The sequence below is a fragment of the Phalaenopsis equestris genome, unplaced genomic scaffold, assembly GCF_001263595.1.
Source record: "Phalaenopsis equestris unplaced genomic scaffold, ASM126359v1 Scaffold001339, whole genome shotgun sequence".
Classification (NCBI taxonomy): Eukaryota; Viridiplantae; Streptophyta; class Magnoliopsida; order Asparagales; family Orchidaceae; genus Phalaenopsis; species Phalaenopsis equestris.
The window spans coordinates 273,804-293,120 of record NW_018165778.1 but is presented as its reverse complement, the minus strand read 5'-3'; the positions used below and the strand labels follow the sequence as shown (position 1 = coordinate 293,120).

Sequence of the window (19,317 nt, the reverse complement as noted above, 5' to 3'; positions counted from 1 at the left end):
CTTGTATTGAAACAAAACACAATAAAATAAATTCAAATAAACTAAAAATTTCCTCTGTCAATTGCAGCAATTTTTTTGCAGTTTTATGTGATTCGTGAATCAAATCTTTCACATGAAGCACCTTTTCTGTTTGCACAAAAAATTGGCTGAAATACTGTGAACACCAACCAAACTCCACCTATCACAATTTCTCCTGTGACAAACCTGCGAACAATCCCCGAAATTTGTGAACTCCAACTGTCGCAATTTCTTCTCCGACAAACTTACGAACTCTGCTGGTCGAACACCACCTATCGCAAATGCACTTGCCGCAACTCCTCCTGTGACAAACTTGCAAACTCTGATGACAAACACAACCTATCGCAGCTGCACCTGCCGCAACTTCTCTTGCGACAAACTTGTGAACTCCGTTGGCGAACACCACCTGTCGCAACTGCACCTGCCGCAACTTCTCCTGCGACAAACTTGCGAACTCTGCTGACAAACACAACTTGTCGCAACTACAACTGCCACAACTCCTCCTGCGACAAACTTCTTGCAACAAACTTGCAAACTCCTCTGGACGAGCACCACCTGTCGCAATTGCACCTGCCGCAACTCTACCTGTGACAAACTTGCAAACTTTTCTGACCGAGCACCACCTATCACAACTGCACCTGCCGCAACTCTACCTGTGACAAAGTTGCGAACTCCTCTGGTCGAGCACCACCTGTAGCAACTGCACCTGCTGCAATTTCTCCTGCGACAAACTTGCAAAATCCACTAGCTGAACACTACATGTTGCAACTCCTGCGACAAATTTGTGAACTCCTCTGTTCACAAATGCTTCTGTTCGCGATAACTGCGCGCGAACTCTTGTTCATGAACTCCACCTCGCCAAATGCCGTGAAGGTTCGTGAAATTGATGAACCACATCGTCGCTGCAGCAGAAGAATATTCACTTCCAGCCAAAGAACCAAAGAAAGAAAATCTTCCTGTCTTCAGTCTCAAAAATCCAAGGGACTTCAGATCCCGCCTCTGCAAAATCTTTTCCCGCTGAATTCAAGAGGAATATTCCTCCTTCACAATCCTTCCTCTCCTCCTGCAGAAACCGCCTGGAAACTCCCGTAACTGCGCCTGTGACCGCTGCCGAGAACACGCCAATTCCTCCGTCGCAAACTCTCTGTCTCCTGTCGCCGAACTTCCTCCCCGTCTGAAGATCCTGTTGCGACAGTGATCGATCGCAAACTCCTCCGCGAGTGCTGTAGAAACCTATCGCGCCTCCAAACTCCTTCGTCTGAGCGATCTGGCGTGTACTCCTCTGGCGCGAACCCCTGCGTGAAGCCCTATCCTGAGTCAAACTCGCAGTACCTGGTGAGACCGAACTCCTCTGCATCCTGAATATCGCGCGAAGCCTGGTTCGAACTGTTGAAATCTTCTCCTTCAACTCTTCCCCTATGTCGTGCACTCCTCTCGTTGGCCCTGTTGCGATTGTTCTGGCAAAAATGAAACTGCTCTTCTCTTCTGCGAAATCCTCTATTCCAATTCGTCGCGATCCTCTTCCTCTTTCTTCTTCCTTCTGCGTGTGTCGATCTCCTCTGCCCTAGAACCTTACCCCGCTCTGATACCAATTGTTGTAAAATTTAGGGCTAAGAAAAATAAGAATCAACACAAATCCAGAAGAACAACATAGAGATTTAACGAGGTTCAGCAAAGATGCCTACATCCTCAGGAGCAGAGCAGGGAATTTATTATTTCAGAGGAGTTACATACCCATAGGGTTACACATCTATTTATAGATAAAACTCATAGATAAATTTATAAACAAGCCCTCGCTCCCCTCAACCCACTAATCCAAGAGACACCTCTTCAAACCAAGAGGCATGCCTCTTTATTCAAGGACACACCTCTCCAAATCTAAGAGACTCCTAATTCCCGGTATATGAGTCATACTTAACAGGAATACACTGCATGAAAAGCGTTAAAATCGATGATAAAACCAACAACCTCAATTTGAGTAAAAAAAATGTTCTATTTCTCGACGGTTTTTGATATGTGTTATTGGTGACTGCATAACTACATGACAAGCCGTCACTTATCAACAATAATATTTTTCCAAAGATTTTAATTATTATCAATACATTAAACTATCAAATATATGCAAATATTAACACACGACCATATTTGATCTATTATCTTTGAACTCGTAAGCTGGTGGAGTATTAACCGACGCGTTCTTTTAATAATCGGCATAAATTCCCGTTAATTATAGTGTTAATAATCGAATGATTTAAAGTTATTTATTAGCAGTCGGAAATAATCCATTATATTGTCGAAATCGCATCCCTCCCCCTCTTGCCCCAATCATCTCCCTCGTCTACTCATCTACCCACGAAGCCCTCTCCCCTTGGAAACTATCGCATCTCCTTCCACCCCCTCGCTGTTTTGTTTGAAACCATCGCATTTGTCACCAAACTTTCACAACATAGTTGCAACAGGAGATAGCTGGGCACACATCGACGAGAACGCGACTTATAGTGACCGGAAAGTCCTTGTAGACTGTGTTGACAAACAAGGTTAGATATAAAATATTGATTAATGTTTGTCGATTATCGTTCTTCGACAGCCTCAACAGGCTGTTAACGTTCTGATTTTGAGCTTAACTGTTGCTGACTCTAAATAAATTTGAGTTAATTTTAAAATTAGTCAATTGTCAAGCAGTAATTGTTATTTTGTATGAAGAAAAAGTAATTTTAATGTTTATTTAGATTTCATGATGTCTCTTTCTAATATTGTCTGCAACTGTAGTTACTTCAACTCTATCATGAGCATATTGTTTCATATTTTGCTTCCAACCTCAAAGTCAATCATAGAACTAAATATTCTCGTTGTCACAGTCATTTCCCTGTTTACTACACACTTCGAAATATCTTTTTATAGTAAAATATTTCAAATGATGTAAGTGTTTTCATTGCAACCTCCATTGCAAAGTCTAATTTCCACAATCAGAATAAATATTTAATTCAATATCCAATTTGTCAGTTCTAAGATGAAAATTCACTTCAAAATCTATATTTCATTACCACAATTCTCATTTTGGCACACACACGTGTGTGTATATATACACATATGAGTATTCAAGCCCATTTTTAGTTGGTAATAGACATGATCAAAATCAAATTTTCATCACCATTATCAAAGTAAAAAAAAAAAAAAAAACCCGGTCTCATCAAAATTTTAAGAATTCATTAATTTGTAAGAGGACCATCAACTAAAGAGTTAGTGAAATTCCAATAAAAGTTATATTTTGTACAATAAAAGGAGAATGCACTGTTGATGACGTTGAAGCTCATTATCATATATCTTCTGCATAAACACAAGCAACATCATTGACCATGGTGACTGATAATTATGCCTCTAAACAAGAAAACGACAAATAGATTAGTTAGTGTTGATCTGATCGAATGTCACAATTTTGGGCTAGTGGGAGTCCTATCAATAACAAATATCAGTTATGGCGTTCAATGCATTCAAAATCTTGTTATAAGCGAGACAATTTTTGACGTATAACGTGATCAATTATGATGACTTTCATTAACGAAATACATTATCATTATCATTATCATTATCATTAAAATTTTCAATATTTTTGACCATACAATAAAGAGAGTTTTAATAACGAGTACAACTAATGGTGTGATTATAATCACATAACAATATCTTACATTAGTATTATAACCGACAAATATTTATCACAACCGAGCATAATAAACATTATTGTTGAGAAATTAGGACGAAAAAAAAAACTGTAATCAACACATATCCAGAATAACACCAAGATTTAACGAGGTTCGGTAAATATGCCTACATTCTCGAGAGCAAAGCGACAGCTTTTCCACTAATCCAGAAAAAAACTATAGAGTACAAAATATGAGATAACACATAGGGTTACATATAGATTTATTTATAACCATAGACAGAGCAGTCGAGAAAATCTTAGCTACCACATGTAATTACCAAATTACCCATGTACACACCCCACTCACATAAATACTCCCCTGATTTGAACAGAATCTTTCGCTCTGCTCCAGAATCTATCTCTTTATGGTATTCATATCTAACAATTATTAATAAATATAAAATTTCTAAATAATTAAAATCATAAAAAAATCATGGCAGATGATACATGATATATGTATAATTATTTTCTTGGGCGGGCGGCCATTTATTTCATTGTCGAAAATATTTATGATGCTCATCTGCTACAGTAGAGAATGAAGTAATGCAACTACTGCAAATTGATGGGATGATGGCTATATCATTAATAGTCTATTTTATGATATTATATAAAAATGATAGTTTAATTATATACAATTAGTATAAGAATTTCTCTTTTTGTGTGTCTGCGACCAGTCCACATTCCCAATAGCATGTAGGCGACATGACACAAAGAAAATAAAAAATTAGAGCAGAATATTCTTTTTTTTTTAAATATAGATTATGATTTATTTAATTAGGATAAAATTTATGGAAGGGGGTATTATAAAAGGTTAAGTAGGGTGGGGCAGGGGGTGTGGGGGTGGCGCAGGTTAAGCGCGCGGTGTTGCTGCTGGGACTATTAATACAGCAACTACGCTGTGGCAACTGTGGCCTAATGCCCGCGCGGCAGTGGAGGAAGTACTGGACGCGATAAATTCTGCCTCTATTTCTTTGTTTTGATATAATGAAATTTATTATAATCTTAAACAAAATTAAAATTATGTTATGTAAATATTTTACGAGAAGTGGGTCGGAGTGCAAAATTCTCAATTGCTAATTTTTCTTTTTTTAATATCACGCAAAGAAAATATATTAATGAGAGGTAAAATTACTAAATTTTTTAACCCACATAAGAAAAAAAATAAATTTTATTAAAATATTTTATTTTATTTTTAATTTTGCTATAATTATTTTTGGGATAATTACGTACGGCCCCCCCGAAACATTATCATTTACAAACTAACAACACAAGTGATTTTTTGAACTATAAAATAAGTATATTTACGTGTTTCACATTTAAACTCGAATGTCGACATTTGAGTGAGAATTTGTAAAAATGGATGAGAGAAAATGGTTAATTTGTAAATAAAAAGTTTGGAGTGATCTATATGTAATTATTGTGTTATTACTGGAGAAAAAGAGATGGGGGTGTGGAAAAGCTAAGGAGGGCATGCAAACGTCCCTATCCAGCTCCTCTCCCCCACCTCTGCCGCCCACTGCTATTTCTCTTTCTCTCTCTCTCCCCCTTCTCCTAAGTCCTATCTCAATCTGTTTGTCTCTCTTTCTCTCTCACTGGCATTACTAAATTAATTTCTCAGGAGCAAAATTTCATGAAGATTATAATTTTAACATATAAATAAATATAATTTATTGTAATTTTATATATCAAAACTTATAATGTTTTCATCATGTAATGGTAGTAGACTAAAGAGATAATATTACATAAGGACTCGTAACATAGTTTGAGTTAGGAGTCTAAAGGTGAGGTGCCACATGCAAAGTGGGCCCCACCGCAAATATACTTATATTGGTTAGTGTTAAGAATGATGGAGTCGTTTGACACATGACGCTCCACCATTGAACTCCGAATGCATATGGAGTCCTGATGTAATATTTTTTCTATACTAATAGTTTCTTATATTAATGTTGTATGTATACACAGAAATAAGATTAGTTAAAAAAAATTACTTTTGTATTTGAATCAACTAACATAATCCATCATAAAAATAGAATATTGTAGAAGAAAATATTATAAAATATGAATTGCTAGTTTGACTTCACATCCTGGTAGAAAGTGATTGTGAAAAAGTGAAAAAAGCAAAAAGTGATTATGAAAATTAAAAGATATGTGTCGGTTGGTTGATGTTAATGCTATCAATGGATCGTAGCAATAATGATATAGTTATCAGACAATAACGATGGGGCAAAATTAGATAAGTGAGAATAATAAGAGGAAGGGAGTTGAACTCTTGTAATCAGGAGATGCAATGATGCTCAGATGAAAATCGTTAAGCACTGTTGTTTAGTGACATTGACTACTTACTTTTAATCATCTGTCTCAAACGTTAGGCATTACTTTGGAATTCATTAGAACTTTGATTTTCTTTATTAATTTTTAGTTTCATTCACATAAAGAATGTGGCCTTTTCTTTATTTTTTTTTAAGTTACATTTTAGTGATTTTAACTAAAATTTTCAAACACTTTATTGTATTTGTGTTGAATATAAATTATATCTGAGGCATTAAAGTTTCCTAAGAATGTTAAGGTTACTAACTTTGACATTGTCAAAAGTTTCCTTAGGCCGCTTAGCTTTTGTCTAATAATGTCTAAAGGCTATGATACGAGCCCCAACCATCCCATAAGCCTAGCCACTCAATTTCGCACTGCAAGGGAGATGTATTCAGGCAGAATCAAACCCGTGACCCCAAGGGACTTACGCTAAGCTACACTACCAAAGAGTTATATCACTTTTATTGTCTTATTCAGGGTCATTTTATCAAAAAAAAAATTACTTTGATTGTAAGAATGTTAAAACCAGAGTTTGAATGATTTTAACTTTAATTTCTAAAATTATCAATGCAAATGTTGCTTCAAGATTCATATTTGATCAGACGAGTTTTATTAATTATATAGTGACCCCTTAAATTAAATGAATATGGTATAAATTCATGTCATATAAGGAATTTTTCTTAGTTGATCATAAAATATAAAATCTAGTTATATTTTAATCCAATTTGAAGAAAAAAAACATAAATAATTTATATTATTGGATAAAAGTTGAAAAAGATAATTATTCTGCAAAATGAAAAAAAAATAAACATGATAAAAAAATCATAATAAAATAATTAAAATAGAACATGAAAAATAAACTCAAGATTAGGTGGTTGTTAATAAACCATAAACAAATGTGCTATAAAAGATTAGATGGTCATCAAATTTGCAAGTATCCATGACTTACATGTGCTAAGCTTAAAATTGAAATACATATTTTCAAGCATGGATTTAAAGAACCAAAGTGTCATGTACATAAAAATGAAAGTTTATATGCATTAAATACATAAAAATTGTGTGCAAAGTATGCAAGTTTGAAATTAAAGCTTTGGTTTTCGATATGAAAAGACCTAAGAGTTGAGTCGTATGCATGTAACAATGAGACACACCATTAAAATTATAGAAAACCTAATCATATTATTAATTCCAATTTCTCTGAAACACTTTATGTAATAATCAAATAAATCTAAGGGTTAAAATAAAAATATAAATAATAAAAAATATTAAGGAATATTGGAATCGGTTTTTTTCTGCATTTCCTATAGTGGTGAAAATAATAACTCATTTTAGAACAATAATTAGTTAATAAGTTTGATATTGACATTTTTGTAAAAGGATTATTTTTTTTCTAATATCATTTTGTAGATGTTTTAAATTCGACTTGTGTTAAGAAAGGCAGAGGTAGACCTAGGAAGACTTGGGCTTATTTTATTAAAAATGATCTTAATTTACTAGAACTAAATGAAAATATGACACTAAATAGGACGCAATGGAGAAAAAGGATTCATGTAGCCGACCCCACGTAGTGGGATTAAGGCATCGTTGTTGTTGTTGTTGTATATATTTCTCCAGCGCTCGAGCTTTGAAGTTAGAGAAGTCTTGGTAGGGTTTTAGGAGCTTAAAGTGCTCAATGAATAATTAAATATATGAAATATTTTATTTCTAATTATTCAAGTAATTGAATAAAATTTAACATAAAAATTTAAATTTGACATTTAAATGAACTTACTTGAAAATTATTATTCAACGAATAGATAGTAAAAGCTTGATAAAATACATATATAATTATGATTTGATTATATTTATGTTTTTTTTTGTGTTCATATATCCTATTTATTTTAAAAATATTTAGGTTTTTTGAGGTATAAATAAAATGTGAGTATCAAACAATATAAAATAATACCTTATCAATTATGTCAATGTAAATTAAATTCAATAAATATATTTATGATCACTAATATATGTTTAAATTATTATTATATAAATATGATTAATTTGAGTCCTTAAAAGGTCAATTCTATCTCGAACATAAGGAAAATAATAAATAAATTTGTATAATATTTATATCGTACTTATATAATAAAACTAGGTATTTGACATCCAATTTAAAGTATCATTAATATTAAATTTTTAAAGTGAAGTATATATTTTCATTCATAAATTTTTATGTAATTATGACATTAGAAAAATAAGGGAAATTTACGCACGTACCCCACAATTCTTATGTATTTATATACCAACACCCAAATTTTAATATTTTAACTTATAACACCTTATGCATGTAAAATTGTATTTCACTTTTAAAATGATAATGATGGTGACATTTTTTATGTGACGTTAAATATTTCAGTGAAATGTAAGTAAATTTCAATGCTTATGTAAATACATAAGAATTGTGTGGTATTTATGTAGAAGGCCCTAAACATAAATATCAAAATTTATTGACTTGATATGTCAATACATAAGAATTATGTGATATGTATGTAACTTTTTCTAATTTTAATTACTTATTAATAAAAAAATATAATTTTTTTGTAAATTCCACATATTCGAGTCTATGTATAATGAAAAATTATTAGTATAGTAATCAAATTTTTATGTTTTATTAAAAATCTATTTAATTTTTAAGTTAATTATTAACAAAATATAATTAATAATAAATTTAATTTTTTTTTTCAAGATGTACCATATTTATTGCAAATAAACCAATACATTATTTAAATAATTAATTAGAAAAAAAAGGTCATTTAATAAAGATTCATCATACATAGTGATTGGGAAAAACATGCACCTATCTTATTAATATGTTTGAAAATAATGTCTTCATTTTGAGACACTTTCTTGACATAGCTTTTTCTTCAACAAGCCCATCAACACTATTATTGACTCCATCAAACTTGTTGGTAAAAATAAAGAAAAAAACAAATTTATAAAGAGCTTCTTGACAAAAAAAACTTTATCTATGAAAATATCTTATTTTATGTATTTTATTTATCTGTAAGCCACTTATCAAGATGACTATGAATAATATTTTGTAAATATATAAAAATGTTCACACAATGATATTAAATTTTATTTTTTAATTAATTTATTTATGAGCTATATTCAACTTAAGATATTTTAAGTCAATACTGATGGTGGACTCATATTGATATTGTTACATGTTTTTTTTTTCTTATTTATTTATTTTTTTAAACTTTAAACACTAAATATTAAATTGATGAAAACAAAATTCAATCTTAGGATCTTCTTATGGTTTTTTTTAATGGTTTGTGAGCTTCAAACATGAGACCTTTTAATGACTTTTAAAACTAAGATAGATGTATATAAGCTACTAGTACTTGACTTCATTAATTAAAACTAGAGATATAACCGCTTGACACAGAGATGGGATGACCTATTTTTTTCCTTTATCTCTCTACTAATCTAAGAACATAATATTAAGCCAACAGGCTCATTCAATACCTCACTTAAATCTAAATCTTATTTATTATTAAAATAGGTAGAGCGACAAAAAAAATATATATATATATATTCATCCATAGATCCACTGAAGACATCACATCAATCTACATTCCAAGGCTTTCTAATTTATTATTTACTTACTAACTTTTAGCATATTTATTGAATAAAAAAACATTTTTTAGTAGTGCGAGAGAAAAAAAATTCAATATTTATGGTTATATCTTGCAAACACTCTCTCCTTTTAACTTCATCATTCATCCGTTAGCTCTCGCTCCCTTTCTCCTCCTCAACCTCCCTCGTCTTCCACCATCTCTTTTCTCCTCTTTCCGCCAACAACAAAAGTTCAGATCAAAAAAGAAGGGAAAATAAAAAAGGCTACAAAACAAAGTATCCGAGGAAAGAAGCATTCAGAGAAGTCAATCTCAGCATCAAATCAAGCCATCAAATCATATCATCAAATCAAGAAGAGGACTTGACAGAAGAGATTTGGAGCTCAAATCCATCAAATCAACTGAGCAAGAAGAGGTCAGAGAAGAAGAAGAAGCTTCAAAGGTTCACAGAAACAGAGATAAACAGGCATCATGTCATCTTCTTCAGCTGCCGCGTTTTCTTTGGAACATCTCTCTCCACCTCCATCAGAACAGCTCTGCTATGTTCATTGCAACTTTTGTGACACTGTCCTCGCTGTATATTTCCTTCTCCTCCTTCCCTTCCCTTCCCTTCCCTTCCCTTCATCTAAATTTTTTTTTCTTACAGTAATAATAGATAGATATAGATATAGATATAGATTTATATATATATTGATATAAATGTTTTATTGATTTCTTACAGGTGAGCGTGCCTTATAGCAGCTTGTTCAAGACAGTGACGGTGAGGTGTGGTCACTGCACTAATCTTCTATCTGTTAATATGCGAGGGCTTCTTCTCCCTTCTGCCAATCAGCTCCATCTTGGCCATCCATTCTTGGCTCCTGTCCAGCACAATCTTTTGGTAAATTTTCTTCAAAACAAACACTGACCTATAGATGCATGATTTCTTCTACTCTATATCATAATCATTCATGAAATTTATTGCTTTTTTGTGTGACAAATAAATGATATTGTAAACGAAGGAGGAAGTGCTGAGTTGCCCTCCACCAAACTTGATGTTGGATCAGCCCATCCTGAGCAACAACTCAATTCCACCTGCTACAAAAGTAATGGAAGAAGAGCTTCCTCAGACTCAAATGGCCAATAGACGTGAGATCATTTCCCTATTCTTATTTCCCTATTTATCAATCAAATGAGTTAAACAGTAAACACTACATGTCAGCTTCTTCCAATTCCTTTCCTTTTACTCTCATATTTCTCTTTCCTGAAAGTAGAAGAAATGAAGCAAAATTGCATGGGAATTGCATATATATAAGAGATAAATTAAGATGCCTTCTCTTTCTCTCCCCCATCTTCTTTCTCCCTTAGCTGTAGCAATTGATAGTTTTCGCATCTTCCTTCCACCATGATCAGTGTCTAGAGGAAATGCTCTAATTATTTGTCTTTTGGTTCAGCACCGGAGAAGAGACAAAGAGTTCCATCGGCATACAACCGTTTCATCAAGTGAGCTCTTATTAAATACAATCTCTTAAAGTTACAGAAAGATGTCGTGGAGTTCTCTTCACATTAATTGCACGCCCAAATAGAGAAGGAAAGTAATTATATAATTATTTTACTGTATAAAATAGTACTCTTTACTCTATTAATATGTGATATTTGATAGCCCTTAATCCTTCAACATAAATACTTTACAGAACAAGTTCTACTACACTCATCAAATCAATGTGCATCCAACGCAAAAAATAAAAAGATACCAAAAAAAAAAAAAAATCTTTGATATATAGAAGAGATATAGAATGGGGGTATATGATATATTTTTAATTATGAAAATATGATATTATTTATATAAGATTAATGTTACAGTTCTCGCAACATTGACTATGAACTGCGTTTTCAGGGACGAAATCCAACGCATCAAAGCTGGCAACCCCGACATTACTCACAGAGAAGCATTCAGCGCTGCAGCAAAGAACGTAAGCCACAAGAATCCCACCATGGCTTAGCTAGGGTTTCATTTTGTTCACTTTCAACCTTTTGACCAAGTTTTATTATGTATCCAGTGGGCCCACTTCCCCCACATTCATTTCGGGCTCATGCCCGAACAGGCCATGAAGAAGACCACCGTTCGTCCTCCGGTGATCCTTCTACTCTTCTCTCTAAATTCTAAATCATTACAAATAAATCCATATTTTACACAATCTCATTATTATTATAAGTCTGGCTTTCAGTCTCTTTCACTGTTTCCCTTTTGAGGATTTTGATGTGATGGTTAGTTTTCTAATTAATTGGTTGTTTTAGGAAGGAGAGGAAATTCTGTTAAAAGATGGATTTCTGGCAGCCGCAGCAGCAGCCAGCATGGGAATATCTCCATTTTAGTTAGGGTTTTGGTTGTTGCTAATGATTTAGGGCTCTTCTTTCTCTTTGCTCTTATCATAAAAAGGAATTAGGCTGTGATCTCTATTTCTTTTTTAGCTGTCTTTGCAAGTTTCAATGTTGAGCGTCAGTGAAAAGAAGACAATGCTGCATGCCTTTTTTTTTTTTTTTTTAGTTTTATCTAAACGCTGTTACAGACTTCTATCTCTTTGATTAATATGCCTCTTAGTTTTCTTTGAAATTATTATGATGTTTAATATATATTTGATTTGTCATTATGGTGAGGAGAGGGTTGTGGTTGCTTTATAATCATTTAGATATTTCATGTCATTTCATCAATTTGATCGCAAATTAAAGGTTTCTTATGAATTAATTAAAATATGATTATAGTTCATTAAAAAAGTTTTAAGGATTATATGAAAGTTTATCATAATATTGAAAACTTGTCCATAATATGAAACATTTTTACTAAACTAATTCATTCCCTAAATATATAACTTATTTTATATTATAATAGTTTATTTGATTTACTCCTCTTTTTGAGAGGAAATGAGAATATCTCTAAGAATAATATTGAGAATCAAGCAATGTTTTCAAGCCTTTTGATCAGTTCTATCTCTGAACTCTGGTTCCTTGCAAAAGCCTTAATTTACTTGGTGGCACCGTTTTTTATTTGCTATCAGAGTTTTATTTGTTGCTATTTGTCTTATTTCCACCCTCCTTTGTATAGTATATAGCTGCTTTAATTGACTTATTTTAGCTTTGGCTAAGATTGCCTTTGCATTATTTTTCTGTGGTCGATCAAGGTGTGAATTCCACCAAATCTATATTAATTATTACAATAGTAGTTATATTTATGTTATCTTGAACTTCAAAAATTTGTGTTTTTCTTGTTTAATTTTCAACAAGCAAATGATATGTGATCGGTTTTTTGCTTAAAGATGTGTTCTTTGTAGCTCTGGTCATTTACTTTTCTAAAAATTGTTTTAAGACATGGATTGATTTTTTCTAAATTTGATAATAATTTTTGATAAAGAATAATCATTTTTAAGAAAAAATAAATTTTACTAATCAAAATGAAAAGTACTAAAAAGGAATAGGCTGAGCTCCTCAAATTAGATGAGAAGCCACCTAGGTGATTAGATTAAATTATTTAATATAACAAAAGAGTAGCCCATATATAGAAGATAAGCTAGCCATAAACTAAAGAAAGGAGTTGCTTCATTATCCATTTTCCTTGAGGCTCATTGATCTCTACTAATCTTATAAAGTTAGCTAGGGTATTTTTCTTAGTGTTCCTTCTTATTTTTTTTCTCATTTAATCAAAGCAGGTTTCTTGAAGTAACTCACAGCATTATATTATAATGTAATATAATTATAAATATAATAAGGACTTGATTGCATAAATATGACCTTAAGTCAATGAGGGTTTTTGGTTAGAGATAAGTGATCCATAATGGAATAAAGGTGTCACTGTATTGAAAAATTGACAGGAGGAAGAACAACATTTGCAGAGAAATTACTCTCATGTTGAGCATAATATTTGGGGTCTGAAATAGTAGATAGCTCTCATTGCCCTCATTTTGGTTGATCCAATGTTTGGTATTCAAGAGGAGGTGTCTTATTAGGGAAAAAAAAGTAGCCATTTTAATAGGAAACACTTAAAAAAAAAGGCTTAGATTATGCTGTTAAAGGATATACTAAATCAGACATGCTATTATTTATGCAGCTTTTATCAGATATACAAAGGGGTTATTAATTCTCATGCCTAAAAAGATGATAAAATTTACAAATTTTAAGGATATTTTTAGTCATCTTTTTGTGATAATAATGATTATATTTTGATATGATTCCTTTCGAGTTAAAAATTTAGTTAATCACATCAAATTCCTCCAAAACTAAAGTAATAGAAGCTCAAATGAGGACCAAGATGGGTAGATAAAAACAAGGAATTAATGCAAGTAAAATGAAAAAAAAAAAAAAAAAATTTATCGAATTGATAGGCTTGAGGCGACAGAAAACAATTCATATAAGTGTGATTCAATCCAAAAGGAGATCAAAATGTGGAGTCCAATTGATTATTTCCATAAAGAGAGAGAGAGAGAGAGAGAGAGAGAGAGAGACTAAAAAGGAGTAATCAAATTAGATAATTTATCATCAGACATTATTAAGTAAAATCAATTTACCTTTTCATAAGAGAAATGCATTGGTTTATAATATGATTAGAATGCTCTCAGTTTATGCACCTAAGGATAATTCAATGAAAGAAAGCACGATGATGAGAAAAAATTTCTAAGAACTAGACAATGCATGGCTCTAAGCTAGTAGATGATGTTATAGGAAAAATAACTAGATGAATATTAACCCTTTGGTGTTGGGGCCCAAAATACATATGATCGGTTCTAGAGGGGAAGCGCTTACACAACTTAAATAGTGAATGGATACAATTTATAATGATCAAGAAGACCTAGCTAGAGCTTGCAAAATGCCATATTTGGTGACAACAGCAGTCTGTAATATGATAACATCGGTTTGAAATACAGTGATGAAAGCATAAGAAAAGCGGTTAGGGATATGCTTGATGGCTATTTGATACACACCAGGTACTGCAAAGCACGTGCGAGTCACGCAAGTATACAAGGCGTATCAGTAATACCGGAGTTGACGTCCGGTTGTCGATCGCATAAGAAATGAGATGAACTTAATTAAGAAAAGTTATAGCCTACTATTATCAGTCCAAGGTTGAAATGTTCAAAATGCAAATTAAAGTTTAAAATATTCCTAAAGTTATGAAAAAACTAGTCTAATCTAGCGAGCAGAAAAATGTTTATACGAAATTCAATTTTCAAAAAGTTCCTCGCTTGAATTGATTTAGTGGAGAATATAAATTGAACAAGTGATTAAAAGTTAGTGTCAAACAGAAGTTGACCTATCCCCTATCCCCTTTCGGCGGTATATGGAAATTTGACTAATAAAAGTGCAGTTCCCTAAATCCTTGACTAATTCAATTAAATTATCTCCTTGAATGTTAGCATAAATTCCAAGGTAATAATATTATTTCTAAGATTTTATGTGGTTTACTTTTATCGTTCCACCATGTATCCTTCCGGATCGCATAGGTCACGATGGGTGTTAACATTCCTACTAGCCAAATAAGAAGAAAATTAAATAAAAGCTCATTCAGTGCTATTATAATAAATTATAAATCAAATCACAAAAATAAATTAAACTATATTCTACCACCATACGATTCAAGGGAGAAATAAAACTGTCTACTCACTTAAGTCAAGCTACAAGCTCTAAAATTATGATATTTTATTATTAAGTCAACTTGAGACACCAATTTATAGAATTTGGTATTCAATATATATTTAGCTCCAATTTATTATGTTTTATATTCAAGTCAAGTTTAACCCCCATTTTAGGTGTTAAAATATATCATATAAAGATTCATTAATACTAGGACATATATTTTTATTTGATCACTTTTAAATATGATGATTTTGAAGTCAAAGAGAAGTCAAATACCATTATATTTTTGGTTATCAAATTATTCACAAGAACTTGTGTCACGCATAAATAATTTTATCCTCTTTAAATGACTTGAATAATAATTATTTTTTACTTGTAAATCACAATTCATTTTTTCTTTATCTCTTTTATTTATCATTTGAAACTTCAAATAATTCTATTTTTAAAGATCATTTGCAAGTCCAAAATCACCATAAATTATGGCAGCCTTTTGGTGTCATCATCATTTGAGGGGGTTGTATCGGGGTGTCTGCCTGCCTAGCTGTCTATAAGGCGCACGGGTTAGTATCGGGAGATACTGTAGCCAAAAAGATTCTTCTAATCTAACAACCTATGAGACAAAAGTAAGTCTTAGATTATCTCAATTGCTTCACCATGCATGCCAACTAAATATAACTTTTCTGTAACTTGCCCTTCTAACTCATTATCATTTAACAAGACAAGCTGCATATTTGATGACCCTAAGCTCTCTGATATACTTCAAATAATTAAACTCATTTTCGAAAAAATTCAATGTTTTAAGAGATTTTTTACCCATATCTGGTGGCATTTCTCCACTCAATGAATTAGAGCTTACCAAGTTGGATATATAGTTGACTTATTTATGTACGGTTTTCTTTTTTTTTGTATCTTTTAATAAGGAAGAGGGAACGATTATATTTTTTTCAAATAAAGCGTCGTCATTAAAAATAAAAAGTAGAAACATTTAATATTTTAGCTTAATTAATTCTTCTTATTTTTATGGCGGTGTGTTGACCACTGCAGTTTGTCTTGTTTGACAAAACTATATTTTGTCTGTGTTTTTAAATAAAACTATACTTGAAAGCTGCATTTTCCCACCACACCTGGCAACCTACAGTGGCTTTGTGGTGTAACTTTTTTTTTTTAAATATATATAATAGTCACCGCAGTTTTTTTGAACAACAGTTTATTTTTAGCAGTTTCACAGTTGCTTCTTCAAAAAGCTGCAACTGCCCCAAAAAGACCCTAAGTTGATCATCTAGCCGTTGCTAAAAAAATTAAATGAAATAGGCTCATCTATAAAGTTCTCAATGCACTTTCTCTAAACTTACACTCTTGCATTTTTCTCCCTTTATTCAAGTAGTTAGAAATATGTAAATATGATAGCATGTAAATTTAATATTACACTAAGCTTAAGAACATAGATATTTCATTTTTTTCTTATATATAGGGTTAAAGAAGAAGACAAATGTACCATTTTCTCTTGAAAATTACTTGAGACTAAACAAACTCGCTTCCTAGAAAGATCGGGGGAGATATAGACAAGAATAAACTAACATCAACTCTTTCAACTTGAAAAAAAATATATATAACACTTCGCTCAGAAGCCCCTAAAAATGTTGTAATTTGCTCTTTTGATAGACATCCCCTCTCTCGTTCCACTCTTTTACTTGTGATTATATGATGTTAACTTCTTCAAAAAATTAATTTATAAAGGCAACCAAATATTAGTTTGAGGAGATGACATTAATTAAAATATTTTATAAGGTCACTTTAAAAAAAATGGATTGTAATATTTGCAGGCTACTCCAAGTTGATAATGTGCTATTCAAGGCGAGCCTCGACACCGCTGACAACCAAAATGTCAACCTTTTCGCATATATTTTATAAGATCACTTCAACTCATTAAAAGACCATAATCACACCATACAAGTATTTGATATGATAAGAACTTAACTACATCACATTAACAAATAGGACAGAGAAATATATTTATTTATTAACAACAATATGATTATATGAAAATAAGGGCTAACTAATTAACTACTTTCCCATCTCTCCATGAAATTTCATTTTAAAAATCAATTTTGCCAAAATGAAAAGAGAAATGAATAATTGATAGAGGAAGCAATAAATGAGACCCAAATCATATGTACTTTAATAAGAAGAACTATTGAATGATTAGAAAGTTGAAGGAGTTATCTTGTCAAATGATTCATTGCACTGTTCCTGCTTCCAAATTGTGGTATGAAGCAGCACGCTTAACTGCAGGAATAGCTTTGGTCTTTTCATGATTTATACATAACTATGTTGGCCAAGTGGCCTTAATTGAACAAGCGAATTTGCTCTCTTGATTGATATAACAATAATAATAATAAATAGCTACAGACACTATTTAATTATTGCATTAATGTAAACTATAATTAATTGTAGGGCAAGTAGTAACATGTTCAGTTTACCTCGAGGTAATTTAACTTGGCTTTAATATTAATCAAAATTTGGCCTTTTGATTTTGATTGCGTGACTTAGGCTGCCAAAAAAACTCGTTGTTCGCAAACAGCTCGTGTTCGACTCGTTAAGTAGCTCGTGTTCGGCTCTTTTTAGTTCGATATATATATATATATATATATATATATATACTATGATTAGAGCATAGTTGCTCATATGACAATGTGGTTATGTGTCTTGTTTTGAATATATTTGATCTAGGTTCGAATCCAACACTATACATCTATTTTTTCAGTTTAATTTTGACGAGCCAATTTCGAGCCGAACACGAACACAAATATATAAATCGAACAAGAACACACTGTTCACGAGCTGGTTTCGAACACGAGCCGATTTTGAACATGAGCAATTTTGAATGAGCCGAACACGAGCCAAGCCTGACCTCGCTAAACTCGGCTCGTTTACAGCCCTATGTGTGACTAATAATGAAATGATTAATTAAAATATTACGTTTCAGTTTAAAATCATATTCAAAATATTCAAGAGAAAAAAAAATTCTAGAGTTAGATTATTATACATTGAATTGATGAAAAATTAATATTTATTTATTAATATATGTTTTAAATTAATATTTATTTTTTAGTATATGCTTCAAGTCTACAAACTGAGAAAATGTCAACACATTTGTTTTTTCCTAAATATATCGTTAAGAGGATTGGCAATGGAGCAAAACAAAGCTTTTTTTATGACATGTTCCTTGTTTTAGGGACATCATGAACATCCAACTCAAAATTTTGAGATTATTTATTTTATTTCGACTCAATATGCTATTAGAATTGTCAAAAAAAAAGCTCGTTGTTCGCAAACAGCTCTTGTTCCGTTCGTTCGTTAAGTAAACGAACCGAACATAAATAATTTCTTAAGCTCTAATTATAAACAAGTCAAATACGAATAACTCTTTATTTGTTCCTCCTCAGCTCGTTTTAACTCGTAAAAAAAGAAATCATATAATTATTTAGATAATAATATATTTTACATTATTAATATAATAATAAATTATATATATTTACATTTAAATGTAAATCATGACAGATCGTGGTAATGTGATTATGTGTTTTTTTTTTACACAGATTTGATCGAGACTCGAATCCAACACTCTACATTTATTTTTTCTAGTTAATTTTAACGACCCAATTTCGAGTGGAACACTAACACACTCACAAGCCAATTTCGAACACGAGCAATTTCTAACGAGCCGAACACAAGCTAAGTCTGAGCTCGCTCAAGCAAGCTCGACTCGTTTACAGCCCTATATGCTACCATGTGAGCATTTGACATACATGCTCATTTCTTCGGACTACATCCATAAATTTGAAGTCCTATGTTTTCATGCATATCTATGGTGGCATACATGTTAAAAAAGAAAAAAGAAATTTAAGTGTTAAATATGTAAACACATAGGAATTGAGTGGCATATATGTAAAACCTTCAAAAATCAATTGGCTGACGCGATGGCCCAAAAGCCCAATCCTAGCATGCTCAAAAGCCCAGTAATACACAAAGATAATATATTAAATGGCATGACAGGCCCAATTGAGA

General features: G+C 31.9%; 1 protein-coding gene across 1 annotated transcript; it reads left to right on the top strand.

Moving 5' to 3' along the window:
* Window positions 1–9,767: 9,767 nt before the first annotated feature.
* LOC110034047 (protein YABBY 4-like) lies at window positions 9,768–12,214 on the top strand. Its single transcript, XM_020738284.1, has 7 exons — window positions 9,768–10,221; window positions 10,367–10,525; window positions 10,647–10,773; window positions 11,079–11,127; window positions 11,522–11,597; window positions 11,685–11,759; window positions 11,923–12,214. Exons 1-7 carry the CDS (start codon window positions 10,117–10,119, stop codon window positions 11,998–12,000), a joined length of 669 nt encoding a protein of 222 aa, XP_020593943.1. The 5' UTR covers window positions 9,768–10,116; the 3' UTR covers window positions 12,001–12,214.
* The last annotated feature ends 7,103 nt before the right edge of the window (window positions 12,215–19,317 follow it).